The 21,364-nt window shown below is 32.6% G+C and overlaps 1 protein-coding gene across 2 annotated transcripts; it reads right to left on the reverse strand.

Annotated features, from left to right (window-relative positions):
* Window positions 1-1,879: 1,879 nt before the first annotated feature.
* On the reverse strand, window positions 1,880-15,966 carry cep78 (centrosomal protein 78). Of its 2 annotated transcripts, none has more exons than XM_067394079.1 (16): window positions 15,835-15,966; window positions 13,972-14,232; window positions 13,158-13,327; window positions 11,032-11,104; window positions 10,443-10,546; window positions 10,189-10,363; window positions 9,992-10,105; window positions 7,976-8,040; window positions 7,751-7,844; window positions 7,563-7,665; window positions 7,384-7,426; window positions 7,162-7,302; window positions 5,070-5,147; window positions 4,834-4,988; window positions 4,524-4,662; window positions 1,880-2,584 (listed from the first exon to the last, which is right to left on the reverse strand). In XM_067394079.1, exons 2-16 carry the CDS (start codon window positions 14,222-14,224, stop codon window positions 2,186-2,188), a joined length of 2,106 nt encoding a protein of 701 aa, XP_067250180.1. In that variant the 5' UTR covers window positions 14,225-14,232; window positions 15,835-15,966; the 3' UTR covers window positions 1,880-2,185. The 2 variants fall into 2 exon arrangements, with proteins under 2 accessions (XP_067250180.1, XP_067250179.1); XM_067394078.1 differs by having other exon boundaries at window positions 7,751-7,859.
* Between the last annotated feature and the right edge of the window lie 5,398 nt (window positions 15,967-21,364).

Raw genomic sequence — 21,364 nt, forward strand, 5'->3', positions numbered from 1 at the left:
CAGAATCAAAAATTATTTTAAATAGTTTAAAATAACTAGCATTAATTTTTATCCATTTTATCAATACATAAGTGTGTATAATATACACACACACACACTATATCTCCCTGAAGTGAGTACACCCCTCACATTTTTGTAGATATTTTATTATTCATGTGACAACACTGAAGAAATGACACTTTGCTACAATGTAAAGTAGTGAGTGTAAAGCTTGTATAACAGTGTAAATTTGCTGTACCCTCAATAACTCAACACACAGCCATTAATGTCTAAACCGCTGGCCACAAAAGTGACTACACCCCTAAGTGAAAATGTCCAAATTGCGCCCAAAGTGTCAATATTTTGTGTGACCACCATTATTTTCCAGCACTGCCTTAACCCTCTTGGGCATGGAGTTCACCAAAGCTTCACAGGTTTCCACTGGAGTCCTTTTCCACTCCTCCATGACGACATCACGGAGCTGGTGGATGTTAGAGACCTTGCGCTCCTCCACCTTCCGTTTGAGGATGCCCCACAGATGCTCAATAGGGTTTAGGTCTGGAGACATGCTTGGCCAGCCCATCACCTTTACCCTCGGCTTCTTTAAAGCAGTGGAAAGGCAGTGTAAGGCAATGGTCATCTTGGAGGTGTGTTTGGGGTCATTATCATGTTGGAATACTGCCCTGCGGCCCAGTCTCCGAAGGGAGGCGATCATTCTCTGCTCATTTATGGTTCCCTCAATGAACTGTAGCTCCCTAGTGCCGGCAGCACTCATGCAGCCCCAGACCATGACACTCCCACCACCGTGCTTGACTGTAGGCAAGACACACTTGTCTTTGTACTCCTCACCTGGTTGCCGCCACACACGCTTGACACCATCTGAACCAAGTAAGTTTATCTTGGTCTCATCAGACCACAGGACTTGCTTCCAGTAATCCATGTCCTTAGTCTGCTTGTCTTCAGCAAACTGTTTGCAGGCTTTCTTGTGCATCATCTTTAGAAGAGGCTTCCTTCTGGGACAACAGCCATGCAGACCAATTTGATGCAGTGTGCAGCGTATGATCTGAGCACTGACAGGTTGACCCTCCGCCCCATCAACCTCTGCAGCAATGCTGGCAGCACTCATACGTCTATTTCCCAAACACAATCTCTGATATGACACGGAGCATGTGCACTCAACTTCTTTGGTCAACCTTGGCGAGGCCTGTTCTGAGCGGGACCTGTCCTGTTAAACCGCTGTATGGTCTTGGCCACCGTGCTGCAGCTCAGTTTCAGGGTCTTGGCAATCTTCTTATAGCCTACACCACCTTTATGTAGAGCAACGATTCTTTTTTTCAGATCCTCAGAGGTTTCTTTGCCATGAGGTGCCATGTTGAACTTCCAGTGACCAGTATGAGAGAGTGAGAGCGTTAACACCAAATTTAAAACACCTGCTCCCCATTCACACCTGAGACCTTGTAACACTAACGAGCCACATGACACCGGGGAAAGAAAATGGTTAATTGGGCCCAATTTGGACATTTTCACTTAGGGGTGTGCTCACTTTTGTGGCCAGCGGTTTAGACATCAATGGCTGTGTGTTGAGTTATTTTGAGGGTACAGCAAATTTACACTGTTATGCAAGCTTTACACTCACTACTTTACATTGTAGCAAAGTGTCACATTAAAAGATATAATAAAATATTTACAAAAATGTGAGGGGTGTACTCACTTCTGTGAGATTTTGTGTGTGTGTGTGTGCATGTGAATATATATATTTATATATATATATAAAGTTTCTGAATCAGAAATCACCCTGGCAAAGACTAAAGAAAATTTCATACTGCAAACAGCAAAAACTGGTTTATTTTCAAATGAAAAATTATTCATAGAAAAAACATGACAATTAGCAGGTGGCAAATCAGATTTCACTGTTTTCATCAATCACAAACAATCTATTTAGCAAAAAGTGTAATATAATAACGTTAGTGTCATTGAACTGCAAATATTCTATAAATAAAACGTCAGTCTATAAAACTAAACAACATTAATGTCTGTGAATAAACCGCATCCTCAACCTAGAATGTCATAAAGCACATCAACTTTTCAAACAGACATGTAACAGGATTAGAACAGGTAGTTCACAGTCTCAGTATACACCGGACAGGTTGAGATGACAGCAATAACAAACATTTAAACGTCTTTACGTTAGCCAAGCTCTGTCCAGCTAGAACCCAACCAGTCCGGCAGCACCTCTCTGGCTTCCTGAAGCGCTCTGTCTGCCTGAACCCAACGGAGACAGACTAGAGGCTCTGGAGTTCAGAGCCGAGCACACTGATCCGTTCGCCCGAGAGGACTTTGAGTCTTTGGACTGAAGACTGACACTGCTGACTGAACTTCCTGAGCGAGAACCTCCACTGGCCCCCTGACGGCTCGAGGGGTCCAAGGACTGTCGGCTCTGCTCCGGGGCCTCAAACACAAGCGGCTCCTGTAATGTCTGGGAGGCACCACACAAGCTGACTGGAATTAGAGGCACTTCCTGTTGGGAATGAGGCTGGGGAATATCTTCGGCATTAAAATGAGGTTCTGAATGGGTCCTTGATTCAGGTTGAGGGATCTCTGCCATCTGTGTGGACATTAGAGCAATCATAATAATAATAATAATAATAATAATGTTATAAATAAAACAATAAATACACTAGCATTCAAAAGTTTGGGGTCAGTAATATTACCTTCCAAGTATGATTAATGATTTTTTTTTTTTTTTTTTTTTTTTTTTTTTGGATTCTCATTTGTTAGGACTTCCAAATTAGAATAAAAATACAAAATAATCAATTTACACTACCGCTAAAAAGTTTGGGCAGTAATGAAGGTGAGAGCACTTTATTACAGTTAATCTGAGTTTACCAGTTTATTAAAGGTGCCCTAGAATTAAAAATTGAATTTACCTTGGCATAGTTGAATAACAAGAGTTCAGTACATGGAAATGACATACAGTGAGTCTCAAACTCCATTGTTTCCTCCTTCTTATATAAATCTCATTTGTTTAAAAGACCTCCGAAGAACAGGCGAATCTCAACATAACACTGACTGTTACGTAACATTTGGGATCATTAATAGGTACGCCCCCAATATTTGCATGATCAAGGCATTATACAAGCCAGTATTAACGTCTGGATCTGTGCACAGCTGAATCATCAGACTAGGTAAGCAAGCAAAGACAACAGCGAAAAATGTCAGATGGAGCAATAATAACTGACATGATCCATGATATCATGATATTTTTAGTGATATTTGTAAACTGTCTTTCTAAATGTTTCGTTAGCATGTTGCTAATGTACTGTTAAATGTGGTTAGTTACCATCGTTTCTTACTGTATTCACGGAGACGAGAGCCGTCGCTATTTTCATTTTTAAACACTTGCAGTCTGTATAATTCATAAACACAACTTCATTCTTTATAAATCTCTCCAACAGTATGTAATGTTAGCTTTAGCCACGGAGCACTATCAAACTCATTCAGAATCAAAAGTAAACATCCAAATAAAAACCATACTTATGCGATTAATCATGCTGCACGATGAATACTTTGTAAAGATCCATTTTGAGGGTTATATTAGCTGGGTGAACTTTGTTTATGCAATGAGTCAAGAGCTCGGGGGGCGGAGAGCACGAGCAATTAAAGGGGCCGCAGCCTGAATCGGCGCATTTATAATTTAAAAAAATCTATGGGGTATTTTGAGCTGAAACTTCACAGACACATTCAGGGAACACCTTAGACTTATATTACATCTTGTGAAAAAAAAAAAACGTTTGATAGCACCTTTAAGCACCACCCAAAAAGGCATAAGGTCTGTATATATTCGTTTACTGTTAGTTACGAGTGTTTCTGTGTACTTCGCTGTGTATGTTGATGATAATGCAAGGGAGAGCGAGATTATGGATAATATTTTAATGCACACTTGCACTGTGTTTTATTAAGCTCTTACAGTGATTTTCTAGAGTGAAAACAATTGTTTCAGATTTTGTGTGAAGTACAATAAACGTGATAAAACTCATCGTTAAAGTTGAACGGGGTGCGGTACAACTGGCTTGTACTAATATAGTGGATAAAAACAAGACAACATAAGTTATAACCGTAATTGAAATAAATTATACCTGTTCTATCTCCATGCAGCATATATTCACAGTTTCTGACATTATAGTGCGTCCTGACTGACTCCTGACACCGGAAAATGAGCTCTTGAAGCTCCACCCTCTTAGGCCAAGAGCAGCAGCTCATTTGCATTTAAAGGGTCACACACTAAAACAGCGCTTTTTTGCTCAAGCCCAAAAAGTGGCCATTTTAACATGCTATAAAAATGATCTGTGGGGTATTTTGAGCTGAAACTTCACATAAATACTCTGGGGACATCAGAGACATTTTATATCTTGTAAAATAGGGCATAGTAGGTCCCCTTTAATGAATAAAAAGAACTGAAACCCAAACTTTTGAATGATAGAAAATAAATATTTATTTTTATCAAATAATTTTTGAATGTGTCTTGTTCTCTTATGTCTACTCACAGCTGAACTCTCCCTCCTCTCCTGGTTTCTCTGGTTCTCTCGGCTGAACTGTGTCCTCTCTGTTGAGGAGAGCTGAGGATGCCCAAGAACCCCAAAGTCTGATTGGTCTATTCCAGCCATAGATGCAAACCGGCCCAGCCTAACAGGAATCAAGAAATTCCAAATTAATCACAGCTAAATCTTTAAATATTAAAATTAATAATAATCTGGCGTCAAGACTTCTGAAAAAAAAAGAAAAGAAAAAAAGGCACAAAACTTGCATCACTCATTCAGAAGTTATATGAAATATCTGCTAACAGATCAGACAGACCCAGCATCTTTCAGCAGGTCTAGGAAGGCGTGGAATTTGTGGAAGGAGGATTCGATGCTTTCCAGCACATGTTCATCCTCTAGAACAGAGGAGTTGAGATGGGCTTCAGACAGGGATTGATTCAGACTGCGCAAACGCTCGTTCTCCAATTCCAGCTACAGGAAGAGACATGTTAACATTACTTTCTGACATGTTACTATTCATTTTACCAATAGAATAACTGGGAATACGTGTACCTCCACCAGACGAGAGTTGGTTTTCAGTCTGGTGTTCCTCTCCTCTGCCAGCCTCAGCCGACACTCTTCTAGCTCCACCTGTGGGTGAGGGGAGGAAGTGTACCACAATATCCTTTATGAATACAGTGGCACCAAATATATGTAACTGTATATTTAAGCCACGCTTAAAAATGTAAGAATGTCATTACATTAGATAACAAAAGATCAAAACCAAGCACCACAGTAGTGTGCATATAGGGTGCTTTTGAAAATTCAGCTTTGATAACTGGAGTAAATTACATTTTACAATATATTCATAAAAACAGTTACTCTAGATTGTTATAATATTTCAAAGTTTTTACTGTATTTATATAAAATAAATACAGCCATGGTGAACATGACACTTCTTTTAAAAACATAAAAAACTACAACTTTTGAGCAGTATTCTAAATTGGTTATTTTGCATTTTTATTCAAATTTGGAAGTCGTAATAATTAAGAAGAATAATAAAAAGGGAAAAAAAAAGTTTAATTATTATAATTTTTCAGGACTCTGGGAATAATTCATATTTTTTAAATGTTTTTGAAAGAAGTCTCTTATGCTCACCAAGGCTGAACTTATTATCATAAACAGTGAAAACTGTAATAATGTGAAATATTATTACCATTTAAAATAGCTGTTTTCTATTTTAAAGTCCCCCTGTGGTGAAAATCAAGTTTTTAAATGTTGTTTATATGTCTATGTGGTGTTTTTAATATGATTTAAGACAAACCATGATCAAATTCATCAGTCAACACCACTGCTGAGTATTTTTTCTCTTTAAAACTGCAGTGAAAAACATGGTTTGCCTTGCAACGTCAATGAGCAGGCGAGCTTTAGCCTATCATTAACTATGACCGCTCTAAAGCAGGAGTCTCAATAGAAGCCACATATATTTTTCTGTTAATATGAAAAATCTTCTAGCCAACATTTAGCAATATATGGGGTGAATTATGTGTATGATGTATATTACGATGTTATGATGAACTATATGTCTTTCTCCATAGACTCGCGAACGATAACATGGTTTGTGTAACATAAGCAACACATTATTAGCTGTTTGATAACATAGTGAAGCAAAAGTCTAATCATATTAATTACCGTTATGTGTCCGATGTTGTAAAGAGCGATACCATTGTGCAGCGTTTACCTCAGTAAGTTGACCGAATGGATCTCTGAGCTGGTGTGAGTGAGTGAGTGAGTGAGTGGAGGCGGGGCTAATTAGCATATTCATACATCTGCATATACTAAATGAAGCAAGGGTGTAGAGTTACATTCAAGCCATTTTAAGATTTTTTCCACAGGAAAACATTTTTAAATATGTCATCTTGGTGATCAAAGATGAGTTTTAAGGGATCAAATTATTGACTACAGGGGGATTTTAATATATTGTAAAATTTATACATTTATGTAATTTATTCCTGTGATCAAAGCTGAATTTTCAGCATCTTTACTCACATGATCCTTCAGAAATCATTCTGATATGATGATTTGATGCTCTGAAGAAACATTTATGATTATTGTCAATGTTGTTGTAAATTCAACAGTTGCTGCCTAATATTTTTTGGAAAACGTTATACACTATCATTCAAAAGTTTGAGGTCAGTAAGATTATTACTTCAAATATTAAATTGATCAAAAGTACCAGTAAAGACATCAATGTTATCAATGTGTCAAATATTTCATGTTTTCAGCATTGATAATCATTATTAATATTTCAGCGCCAATAATAATTGATAACAAATGAGCTAGAAAACATCATATTAGAATGATTTCTGAAGGATCATGTGACACTGAAGACTGGAGTAATGATGCTGAAAATTCAGAAATAAATCACATTTTAACATATATTCAAATAGTTTTCACAGCTGTTTGAAATTGTAACAATACTACACAAAATGACTGTTTCACTGTATTTTTCATCATATATTCATCATATAAATGTGAGCAGAAGAGACTTTCAAAAACATTATTTCAAACTATTGACCTTTAATGTATGTCCATGTCAGCTCTCTGAATACTCTCCTAACTAAAGTGACATTTAGTTCTAATCATTTTCCTGTCACTGTGTGACCTGTAATCGGCTGTTCTCTGTCTGCAGTCTTCTGAACTGGTAGCTTGTGATTTTCTCCTGAGGACTCGGTAGTACATGTGCATCATCCACCTCCTCGGACTCTGACTCCATCTCCACAGTTACCCTCACAGAGGTGGCGTTCTGATGAAGAAAACCATCATCAACCTCGACGCATACCACATCAACAATAACACAAATCATGAATCATAAAACAGCCCTTACTTGAAAACTCTGGTCTGTTGCTCCATCAGCCTGTGATGCACCTCTTTATAGATAGACAAAGAGAGACATGCTCAGGTATCTTATTGACTTGAATGGAAAAGCAGATCTTGTAGATGAATTCTGTGAGGTAACACATAAATCTATCCTGAGACTGATATCACCAACATCATTGCGCTCACCTCTGTAAGCCCGCTCGTGCAGCAGTGCGCCATGGGACGTACCCCACTGAACCGGGCCGAGGAGGCCTCCACACAGAGTTTACGGATGAGGACCGGCGAGATCCTGCAAAGAATGACAGGAAACAGTCCAGTGAAACACACATAAACATCTCACCGCTAGAAAAAACAAGCCGAAACACTGCAAATACCGATTCGATATGAAGCTTTCCCTGCGTTCCTCCTCCTCAACTGCCGTGACTGATCAACCGTGTCTTTAGAAGAAGGAGGTTTAAGCCAAAGATACTGAAACACAACACACTGACAGTGTGAGCACAGCACATGTGGTCAACATTCATTACATTTTAATCAAGAAACAACAGATTCAATTAATATCTAATAATCTAAAACATTTAAAGATGCAAAAGTTTTCAGACCTGGGAGTCATGGCTTTTGGTGTTCATGAGAACTTTTTTAAGCACTGACTTCACCACATTATTATCTAAAAGAAAAGAAAAGAGTTGACAAAGTGATGTTAACATGATTTGTTGTCTCAAGCCCCATTTCCACCTGGTATCAAGATGTGTTTGGGTCTTCAGCTGACAAAGATTGAATCCCGGCTGGCTAGTGTGCTTCCCATAATGTTTTTTGTGGCTGTTTGAACACATTCGACCACATGAGATGCCATTAACATTTTGTCCATTAGTAATATTAATATTAAAGTCAACATATAAATGCATTCACAATCCATTTTACATGCATCTCAGTTTCCACCAAAATATTAAGCAGTGCAACTGTTTTCAACATTGATAATAATCTGAAGGATCATGTGACACTGAAGACTGCAGTAATGATGCTGAAAATATAGCTTTGCCATCATAAAAAAAAAAAAAAAAAAAAAAAAATTAAAAGAATAGTTCACCCCCCCCAAAAAAAGATGAATACAATCAGAGTTATATTAAATAATATTCTGGCTCTTCCCAGCTTTGTAATGGCATTGCATCTGAGTTATTGAAGCTTCAAAAAGCACATCCATCCATCATAAAAGTAATCCATACGGCTCCAGGGGGTTTCCTAAATTCCTTCTGGAGTGAAGCGATGGGTTTTTTTTTAAGAAAAATTACTTAAAACTTATTTAAAACTTTATAAAATATAATAACTGGCTATAACAACTAATTAATATTTTATAAAGTGTGTTCACGGGTGATCTCTGACCCAACATATGACATAAATTATGTGATAATTTTCATTTTTGGGTGAACCATTAGCCCGTTGTATGGTTCCATGAACGTATTTATAAAGATACAGCTTGCATTGCTATAATGTTATATTATAGTTAAAATGACTTTTTATTCAGATTTTTTTGTCAAATTAGTGAATATATTGTTATTAATAGCCGTTATGGCTGTCAAACGATTAATTGCGATTAATCGCATACAAAATAAACGTTTGAGTGTGCCTAATATATGTGGGTGTACTGTGCGTAATTATTATGTATATATAAATACACACAAATTAATGTATATATTTAAGAGAAATATGTTATTTATGTACAAAATATGTTTTATATATAATATAAATTATATAAAAATATAAATAAATACATATACTTGTAAATATTTCTCAAATATATACATGAATGTGTTTGTATTTATATATATATATATATATATATATATATATAATTACACAGTAAACTCACATATATTAGGCAAACTCAAAATTTTATTTTGTATGCGATTAATTACTTGACAGCCCTAATAGCCGTGTTGTGTTCTTATAAATACTTATTGCATGTAATAATAGTTACTAATCTCTATAAATGCATCATTGTTGGCTTTAAGTAAAGTGAAAACAGAGGATGCAATTTTCCTAAATCAAATGTTAAGAAATCACGAATGTGATTGTGAAAAAAAACGGAAATCATTAACATACAAACAGTTGAAAAAAAGTACTTTTTTTTTATGTTACATACTAGCAAAACACTGCAACAATATTTTTAAAGTATAATTCCAAACTGCTATAAGCAATACCATGCAAATGGCTGAGGAGATATAGATTTTAAAAATTAAAATTACCATTCATTACCTCTAATGCAAACTTTAGCCATTAAAGACATAATAACTAATTGATACAGCAAACAAGTGTCTCTGGAACTATTTTGTGATCATTTATAAATATATAAAGGCTTATGAGCATGCACATTGAAAAAGCAAATGCATGGCTTATAAGTAATTATAAAAATAATATAAATGTATCCATAACTTCTTATAATGCAGTATAAATCTTAATGAGTCTTTATAAATATATTTATAGAATAGTAATACTTATAAATAAGTATAAATGTGGCTATAAATCATTATAAGCATGGTCTTCATAGAAAGTGTTACCGAGACTTCTTTCAGAAACATATATCTTCCTGACCCCAAACGCCAAAGTTTTGTATTAGTTACCGATCAGCGGGTTTCTCCTGATGTCAAGCACACACAGAGTGGAATTGGACTGAAGCATCTGCTCTAGAACTTGAGCTCCTTCATTAGAGATGCCACAGCGCTGCAGGTCCACCGCTAGGGGAATATAAGGTGAAATGTGGGTGTACATGTGCTAGTGAAATGTATATGCCTCTGTGTTGAAGAATGAGTTCTCGAACCTTTGACCCACAGGTCCTCCGTAAGCTCACGGGCGAGTGCCGTCACTCCTCTGTCTCCGATCAGAATGTTGTCGTTTAGGGTAACTCTGCGCAGTCCGCTCATGGCTTCAAACTCCGCCCTCCTGTAGCGCAGAGTCTCCACCCACGCCGTACTGTGCCGCCTCACGGCCTGGTGCTGAACAGCAGATCAAACTCATGAATACGTTTCCAAGAATTTCCAGGAATTAATTATACTAATAAACGTTGACTTGTACCTTTATGATGTTCGCCATATGCTCCGCTCCTTGCCAGGTAATGTTACAGGAAGTGAAATCCACAGTCTTAATCGTTGATGAATATTTCACACTCTGACAAATGACTGAATGAAAGAACAATATAACAAAAATATTTTCTGCATTAATTTCAATTCATATAAACAGAATGTTTACACAACAGTAAGTCATTAACCCATGTATTGCTGTCTTTGGAAGGGTTCTGTCTTTCAAACATTTATTTATAACAATTATTCATTTTAATTTTAATTTGTACGATTTAATTATTAGCTTTTCATTAAACTCAAAACTCACAGTCTGGGAAACCCTGATGTAATGTAATATTTAATGCACCTTATGTTGATAAAGAATGGAATATATTTCTCTTCTCTTTGTATTTTTATATCAATATGGTACAATATTATACTATATTTCAATTTAATGAGATAAACAATCACGTTTCTGACGACAACTTTTGTCATGTAATTTGGACTCAGTAATGGATTACAATTCCAGCTCTGTGAGTGACATAAATCCTGATTTCCACAAAGCAGTAAAATGTCTGACGAGCAGAATCAAAACTTCAGCTCACCTTCCAAACCTTGATCTGCGATCGGACAGTGTGCTAAAGAGAGATGCTCCAATGACACACTCTTAGCTAAACCCTAAACAGAAATCAGAACGTTATTTGAACATGTTTTCAAATAATAAATGAAAAAAATATAATATTAAATATGAAAAAAGGGTACACTATATAACTTTTTTTTGTCAATATATCAATTCTTATTCCAAAATCTTCCATGTGTTACTCGCCCGTGCACGTCATATCCATAAATAGAGAAAAGTTTCTCCATCTACTTTGGTGTGTCCGGTGTGGGAGGGGCAGAGGTTAACTGTCACAACGAGTGAGAAAGGTTGACATGGAGCAGCTAAATCTCCAACCTCCAGAGAATCACCCATTTAAAAAAAAAACACCAAACAGAGGAGAGAGAACGAGACAGAGATTGTAATAAAACACGAATCAACATTAGCTCGGATTTTCCGAGAACTGAAGCTCATTTCATTGTGGTTGTTTTAGCGCTGTACTGGTGTTTATTTTCAAGGAAGTAACGTGTCTATTAATGGGTAAAGATACAGTAACTCGTTCAGCTAGTCAGCCCTGAGATCCTTTCCATCTAAACTGGATGTATTCCTAATTATAGCGAATGTTTTATGAGCAGTATGACAATCTCTCTCTCTTTTTTTTGTTATGAGAAAAAAAAAAATTGTCCGCACAGTCACGTAGAGCCGAAGTACAACCAAACAATGTTGCAAATAAAAATAAATAAATCAAAAAGTTAGGGCTGTGCGATTTTTCAGATTCGAATTTAATGTTTTGTCTTGATTTTATTATTTTTACATCGAGTCACGATTTTGAATAACAATGTTAGCAAACGCAATTAGACATGCTGACAATACAGCAATGATAAACGTTAAGAGAAAAAAATTATCCGACCACATGATGGCATGCTTGATTAATGTAAAAAACGAGACAGTGGCAGTGGAATGGTGAAAAAGCAGAGTTATTAAACATGAGTTGAACTTTTTTCTTTTTTTAACTTGACTGCCGCGTTTTTACAATGCTGTTTCATGAGTGAGGCGCTGCAAACGGCGTGAGACACGTGTGCAACAGCCAAACATGCCCCCCAAACATAAAAACAATATGAAAAATAGTGCAATGTAATGCAAAAACCTGTAAAGAAATATTGTGTTTGATATTTCATGTTTGCATGATGGTGACAGAAAATAACAGCACCTTTAGCCTGTTTTTACAAAGCATTTGCTGTTAATAATAGTCTATTATTGGTGTTATTTATTGCTATTACGTTTTGGCTAAGAAATATATAGAATTTCTTATTTTAGATTATTTCTGAGTATATAGAATTTAAGATAAGTTTGTACAACATTTGCCTTCATATTTCTACGGAAGAGGATTAGGGCCAAGCAATAATAAAAAAAATAAAACCATCTCAAGATTAAAGTTGTTAAATTTCGAGAAAAATGTTGAGATAAAATGTTGAGAATAAAGTCATTAAATTATGAGAAAAAAACTTGTTAAATTACGAGAATAAATTTGTTAAATTACAAGAATAAATTCGTTAATTTAATGACTTTATTCTCAACATTTTATCTCGACTTTTTTCCCGAAATTTAACAACATTTTTCTCATAATTTAACGAATTTGTTCTCGTAATTTAACAAGTTTATTCTCAACATTTTATCTGGACTTTTTTCTCGAAATTTAATGATTTTATTCTCAACATTTTATTTTGACTTTTTTCTTGAAATTAAACAACTTTAATCTCGAGATGGTTTTATTTTTTATTATTGCTTGGCCCTAATCCTCTTCCGTATATTTCATGCATATTTTATACAAAGATATTTAACAAATAAGTAATTTGTTTTACATTTACAGCATGTTGATCACTTCAGGTGTACTGCATTTGGAATAGAACTTTTTTTAACCAGATGGTTAGTAAAGAGAATGTTACTTGAATCATATTATAGTTAAGTTTTTAAGTTGACTAGTTAAACATTAAAAAAAAAAAAATCATGAATCAGTCAAAAAAAAAGATTTAATTTTTTGCCATACTGCCTAATCCTACAAAAAGTAAAAGAACATTAAATAATAATAAAATTAAACAAAAAAAATAAAAGCGAGTAAATATTTAGCTCCACCTTTGTGAGCGCGTTGAGATCCCTCTCTCTCAATGGCAAACCGTGCAGATGAAGGCTCTTTAGGCTGCTGGACTCACACAGGCACTTCTGCACAGCCTTACACAACTGAAGCGTCATATTCTTGGAATGAATCACAGGAGTCTTCTTCTTATTATGAGCCTTGTACGAACCTGAGAAGAAAAAGACGCTCAATCGTAACAAGACTTTCAGAAAACTATTAAACTTACAGAAAAAAACTGAACTGGCGCCGCGTTCATTCCATTAGTTGAATAAGAAAGTAACTTAAATTGAAATGTTTTAGTTGAGGAAGCTGCCCTGGTGCAAGCCTTCTCAACTAAAACATTTCAATTTAAGTTACTTTCTTATTCAACTTATGGAACGAACGCGGTGCCAGTTCAGTTTTTTTCTGTAAGTTTAATAGGGAAGGTGTAGGACTTTTAGCGTAAGCTTTTTGAAGAATACTGAATAGCGTTCTGGTGGAAGCACTTGTGATGTGATCATCTGTGTTTATAAAGCATATACATTTTAATTTTTTTTAAAGAAAATGGCTGATTGTTTCTCTAGATAAGACTCTTATTCCTCATCTGGTATCGTTTAAAGCTCTTTGAAGCTGCACTGAAACTGACATTTTAACCTTTAACTGTCTGGAGGCCATTGAAGTCCACTATATGGAGAATAATCCTGGAATATTTTCATCAAAAACCTTAATTTCTTTTCGACTGAAGAAAGAAAGACATGAACATCTTGGATGACATGGGGGTGAGTAAATTATCAGGAAAATTTATTTTGAAAGTGAACTTATCCTTTAACTAACTTTGAGCTCCAGTGCTGGTGAGGTAAGAGCTCTTGATGGCGACATGCTGGAGGTGTTTGTTGATGGCCAGGGCAGACAGAATGGGCGTCCAGTCCACTAGACTGATGGGATCAGGGTTAAAATCTAACATCCCTCGACTCAGGCTGGACTTCACCGCACGGACAGGAGCTGATCCTTGAGACGCACACACATGATCATAGAAACCCTCAAAGTCCTGAGCGCCTCTCCGACGGATCTGTGCCGGCTCCAGCATCGTGCAACCTAAATCAAGATGAAAATGATGGAAAAATGTTAGATCTGGAGTGGTATCTGAAAGCTGTAGGGATGATTTATGAACTATGACAATGGTGTGCAAGAGAAAAACACATTAACAGAAAAAATTATTTTTCTTGAATGAATCTGCTCTTGGACTGAAGGAATATTTAAAACAAAAAAGCTCATAATTGTAGATAGTACTTATATAATAAAAGGCCACTCTTAAAGGGTTAGTTCACCCAAAAATGAAAATAATATCATTTATTACTCATCCTCATGTCGTTCCACACCTATAAGACCTTCATTCATCTTCAGAACACAAATTAAGATATTTTTGATGAAATCCGATGGCTCAGAGAGGCCTGCATAGCCAGCAATGACATTTCCTCTCTCAAGATCCATTAATGTACTAAAAACAACCAAAATAACGACTTTTCAACAATGAAAAGTAATGGCCGATTTCAAAACACTGCTTCAGACCTTTACGAATCGAATCAGTGACTCAGAGCGCCATCACTTTATAATATTAATATTGAACCACTGTACTCACATGAACTGATTTAAATATGTTTTTAGTACATTAATAGATCTTGAGAGAAGAAATATCATTGCTTTGAACGCAGGCCTCACTGAGCCATCGGATTTCATCAAAAATATCTTAATTTGCGTTCTGAAGATGAACGAAGGTCTTACAGGTGTGGAACGACATGAGGGTGAGTAATAAAATTACATTATTTACATTTTTGGGTGCACTAACCCTTTAAGTGAACTTATTATATGAGAGTTCACTTTCATTTTTGTTTCATAACACACTTACATTTTAAATCATTGATTTAAAAACCTTTTTCTAAATATTACATATTTTTGTGTCTATTTGTAAATATTTGACGTTTAAATTTAAATGTGTATTTATTTATTGCATAAATTATTCTTAAAATGACCAAAGAATTTAAGGGGATCAGGTTACATTAAAAAACATACATTTTAAAATTAGAAGTTAAATTTTAATTTTGAATTCACTATTGTTGTATATAGAATTGTTCAGTAGTCTGTCTATACAGTATTTAATGCCCTAACATCAGAAATAACTGTAGTTAAATAACAGTAATTCCTTCTTTACTTTTTCAAGGGAAAAATAATTAAATTACCGTAATTAACTACTCAGTAATGTAATTAGACTGATTAACATACACAATTCTTACGTGAAAATGATCTTGTAGGACTAAAATATAATTAAATGACCGTGTGCAGAACTTTAGGTTACTACATGGAGACTTTCAGTGTAAGTGTAATGTAAGTGACTTGAAGAATGAATATCAGCTAAATAAAACACCAGTAAATCAGCCTGATGCAGAAGACATGTCACTGATTCTCCTTCACTCTTCAGATCATCATAGCTGGAGGATGAACACACATCGATATACAAACATGCGTCAAAATAGCGTGTCTCTGGCTAATCTGCCTCAAATCTCTACCTGTGAGAGATGTTTTTAATATAGGCATGTGTACCTTCAGTAACAAACATGGATCTAAGCTACAGCAAGCGACGATTTAAAGCTGATTTGGTCTTTTTCTTCGATGTGTTAGAAGAAGTTAAAGGCGGATTACCTGTTTGTTAGTGCTGTTGTCGTGGTTTCCACTCCAGAGACTGATAAACTAACACACACCAGCCCCAGAGGAGAAACAACAAACCGCGGCGGTTTGAAAGCGCAGCCGCGTCTCACTCTGCGCGTGAACTCCTTCTGCGCCTCTGCGCTCAGCGCCACCTGCTGGCCGGATTACAACAGCGGCAGGAAAACAGGAGTGTCCCTGCACAAATGAGTTATCAGAAATCATCATGTTTTGACTTGAGAACAATAAGTGTTACCAGTACTGATGTACGGTGATGTAGACATAAATGATGACTGTTTGGGGTGCAAGAAATCTTGTTTAATATTATAATTAAACGTCAGAGAATAATATAGCCTAAAATAATTCAATATTGTATTTTATTTATTGTTTTATTTTACTTTTTTATTTTATTTGATTTTATTCTTATTCTATGGAAACACTTTCTTGAGGTCAATAGCAATTAAAATCATGTGATTATTGATCAACAAAAAACTTCTACAATAACTATAATAATTACTTTATTTATTTTATTTTATTGAAAGGGAATACGAAATAAATCTGTTGATTATTGATAAAAAAAACCTTTTATAATAATTACAATAACACTAATAATTATTTAATTTCATTTCATTTCATTTCATTTCATTTTATTGAAAGGGAATACTAATTAAAATCAGTTGATTATTGATCATAAAACTTCTATAATAATTACAATAACTCTAATAATAATTTTATTTTATTTTATTGAAAGGGAATACTAAATAAATCTGTTGATTATTGATAAAAAACGTCTATAATAATTACAATAACTCTAATAATTATTTCATTTAATTTAATTGTATTGTATTGAAAGGGAATACTAATTAAAATCAGTTGATTATTTATCAATAAACTTCTATAATAATTACAATAACTCTAATAATTTAATTTAATTTAATTTAATCAAATTTAATTTAATTTAATTTAATTTAATTTAATTTTATTTTATTTTATTTTATTTTATTTTATATTTTTTTTATTGAAAGGGAATACTAATTAAAATCAGTTGATTATTGATAAAAAACTTCTATAATAATTACAATAACTATAATAATTATTTAATTTAATTTAACTGTATTGTATTGAAAGGGAATACTAATTAAAATCAGTTGATTATTTATCAATAAACTTCTATAATAATTACAATAACTCTAATAATTTAATTTAATTTAATTTAATTTAATTTAATCAAATTTAATTTAATTTAATCAAATTTAATTTAATTTAATTTTATTTTATTTTATTTTATTTTATTTTTATTTATTTTTTTTATTGAAAGGGAATACTAATTAAAATCAGTTGATTATTGATCAAAAAACTTCTATAATAATTACAATAACTCTAATAATGATTTAATTTAATTTAATTTAATTTAATTTAATTTCATTTCATTTCATTTTATTGAAAGGGAATACTAATTAAAATCAGTTGATTATTGATCATAAAACATCTATAATAATTACAATAACTCTAATAATAATTTTATTTTATTTAATTTTATTGAAAGGGAATACTAAATAAATCTGTTGATTATTGATAAAAAACGTCTATAATAATTACAATAACTCTAATAATTATTTAATTTAATTTAATTGTATTGTATTGAAAGGGAATACTAATTAAAATCAGTTGATTATTTATCAATAAACTTCTATAATAATTACAATAACTCTAATAATTTAATTTAATTTAATTTAATCAAATTTAATTTTATTTTATTTTATTTTATTTTATTTATATTTATTTTTTTTATTGAAAGGGAATACTAATTAAAATCAGTTGATTATTGATAAAAAAACTTCTATAATAATTACAATAACTCTAATAATTATTTAATTTAATTTAACTGTATTGTATTGAAAGGGAATACTAATTAAAATCAGTTGATTATTTATCAATAAACTTCTATAATAATTACAATAACTCTAATAATTTAATTTAATTTAATTTAATCAAATTTAATTTAATTTAATCAAATTTAATTTAATTTAATTTAATTTAATTTAATTTAATTTAATTTAATTTAATTTAATTTAATTTAATTTAATTTAATTTAATTTAATTTTATTTTATTTAATTTTATTTTTATTTATTTAATTTATTTTTTATTGAAAGGGAATACTAATTAAAATCAGTTGATTATTGATCAAAAAACTTCTATAATAATTACAATAACTCTAATAATGATTTAATTTAATTTAATTTAATTTAATTTAATTTAATTTAATTTAATTTAATTTTATTTTATTTTATTTTATTTTATTTTATTTTATTGAAAGGCAATACTAATTAAAATCAGTTGATTATTGATCAAAAAACTTCTATAATAATTACAATAAATCTAATAATTATTTAATTTTATTTAATTTTATTTTATTTTATTTTATTGAAAGGGAATAATTAAAATCAGTTGATTATTGATCATTATTCTATGGAAACACTTTCTTGAGGTCAATAGCAATTAAAATCATGTGATTATTGATCTATTGAGAAAACTTCTACAATAACTATAATAATTATAATAATTTAATTTCATTTCATTTCATTTTATTGAAAGGGAATACTAATTAAAATCAGTTGATTATTGATCATAAAACTTCTATAATAATTACAATAACTCTAATAATAATTTGATTTTATTTTATTTTATTGAAAGGGAATACTAAATAAATCTGTTGATTATTGATAAAAAACGTCTATAATAATTACAATAACTAATAATTATTTAATTTAATTTAATTGTATTGTATTGAAAGGGAATACTAATTAAAATCAGTTGAAAGTCAAAAAGCAATAACAATAACTCTAAAAATTATTTAATTTTATTCAATTTTATTGAAACACTAGTTAAAATCAGTTGATTATATATCAACAAAAAACTTCTATAATAATTAAAATAACTCTAATAATTACTTTATTTTATTACTTTATGTTATTTTGTTATTTTATTTTATTCTATTCTATGGAAAGACTTAGCAATTAAAAGCATTTGATTTTGATTAAATTATAATGTTTTATTTTAATTTAAGTCCTATTGAGCATGAGACTTATTTAACATTAAAAAATTATGCAATATAATATAACATTATATAATTAGTGCTGTCAAAGCGATTAATTGCGATTAACTGTATAAAAGTGTGTGTGTGTGTGTGTGTGTGTGTGTGTGTGTGTGTGTGTGTGTGTGTGTGTGTGTGTGTGTGTGTGTGTGTGTGTGTGTGTGTGTGTGTGTGTGTGTACAGCTCCCTGTAAAGCTGATTTGAAACAATATGTATTGTGAAAAAGTGCTATACAAATAAATGTGAATTGAATTGAATTGAATTGAATTGAACTTAATTTAATATTTTATTTTATTTTATGGAAAGACTTTCTTGAGGGAATAGCAATTAAATTGATTTTTGATCAAGAAAAGAAACTCCTTCACGGTTTCAGATCTCGGTGGGAATGTGTTGATTTAAAAGCATGGAAATAAGATGTCGTATTCCTGATTCTCTCCATGCATTCTGATTCCCTTCACTTTCACTTGGAAAGTAGTTGCAAATGTTTTCCTCACTTATTTTGAATACAGCCAGCAAAAAGAACAAAGTTTTGCTTAAAGATCCAGATCTTTCTGTGTAGAAACTCTCTTAATTGTGTCCAGCATGCTTTGACCTTTCAGTGTTTCCACGCAAACAGGAGTTTTTCATTTTAAATATTATAATAATCTGAGAGTCAGAGACAATTCTTCCTTCTCTGCTCCCGGAAAAGCCCCGGCTCCGTGTCATTTACACTCATATTACCACATGTGAGTTGGCTCAGGTTACGTTTAAACGTAATCTAAGTTAGAACAGAAATTAGGTTTCATCATAAAATCTATGATTGCATTATCGGTAATGCAAACTGAACTGATCTTACTGGCATAAATCAATGAAAAATACACGAGTAAAATAATATTAAAAAAAGACATTGGACTCAGTTCTAGATCAGAAAGAAACCATGCAAAGAACTACATTTTGAAGTCATGCTATAAAAATACTTTAAAATTCTTTATTTTAAGCACAACCAGTGAATTCATTATCTACCAAATCAATCTGACTTTAAATGTTCACTCCAGTTCATTTATGATGTTATATCTCATATTTCTTTTATTTATCGTTTTATTATTTAGCTGTTGGATAACACGTGAACACAATATACTGCTATATATTCATAGTCAACTGTGTAATGAAGGAGAATTGTAACAAGCGTTTTTCATAAACGTCAGGGCTGACATCAGTCATATCTGTAATGGGGCAAGTTGTCACATGTGTATTACATGAGCTTTCAATTTGTTTTTTTGTATTTCGCTTTTCACAACACATTTCACATTCAAAACAGCTTCACTGAGATGATTCAATGTCAGTAGCTTTACAGAAAATATGCTTTGTTATCCAGTGAGCAAACCAAAGGTGACTGTGTGATGCAATTTATCAATATTAGTATTTATTGACCCAAGCAATCGACATTATGTATGATTATTTGAAACAATTTCTGATCCTTCAGAAATCTTTCTAACATTCTGATTTAGATCTCAAATATTATTGTACTCAATGATTAATTATGGTTTGTTTTATTATCAATGTAGAAACCAGTTTTTACTGGGGAAAAAAAATATTTTATGAGCATCAAAACATACAATAAATTTAAATATATTTTAAATTGTAATAATATAGAAATAATATTTCACAATATTAATGTTTTTACGTTGTGTTTTTTATCAAATACTAGTGAGCATGGGACTTATTTAACATTAAAAATATTTAATATAATATAAAATAATATAATATAATATAATATAATATAATATAATATAATATAATATAATATAATTAGAGCTAGATAATTATAATTAATCGCGATTACTTGCATCTAACATAAAAATGTGTGTGTGTGTATATATATTTATATGTGTGTGTGTGTGTGTGTGTGTGTGTGTGTGTGTGTGTGTGTGTGTGTGTGTATATATATATATATATATACGCACACACACACACGCTTTTATGTTAGATTCAGTCAACTTTTGACAGCACTAATTATATTATATTATATTATATTATATTATATTATATTATATTATATTATATTATATTATATTATATTATATTATATGCCACGATCACTGTCAGTTCCTGGACTACACTTCCCATAATCCTCCCTGCCAGTCACATGTTCACATTCCACACCAATCGCCAATTGCCACATACACCTGTAGCTTGTTATTTGGACTAAAAGGACTCACTCACACGTCACTGGATCGCGAAGTCTTGTTTACAGTGTGTTACATTTCTAAGCATTGTTATCTTGTCTGCCTGTCTGTTACCCGTTATAGACCCGTTGCTGCCTGTCCTGATCCTTGCCTTGTCTGCTGTTCTGTGTATGATATCTGCCTGCCTTGATATACTGCCTGTATCCTGACTACGATTCTGCCTGTCCCTTGCTGTCCCTGTTTGCTCCTGTCTGACCCTGCCTGGAC

This window comes from Chanodichthys erythropterus, chromosome 9 (assembly GCF_024489055.1).
Source record: "Chanodichthys erythropterus isolate Z2021 chromosome 9, ASM2448905v1, whole genome shotgun sequence".
Taxonomy (NCBI): domain Eukaryota; kingdom Metazoa; phylum Chordata; class Actinopteri; order Cypriniformes; family Xenocyprididae; genus Chanodichthys; species Chanodichthys erythropterus.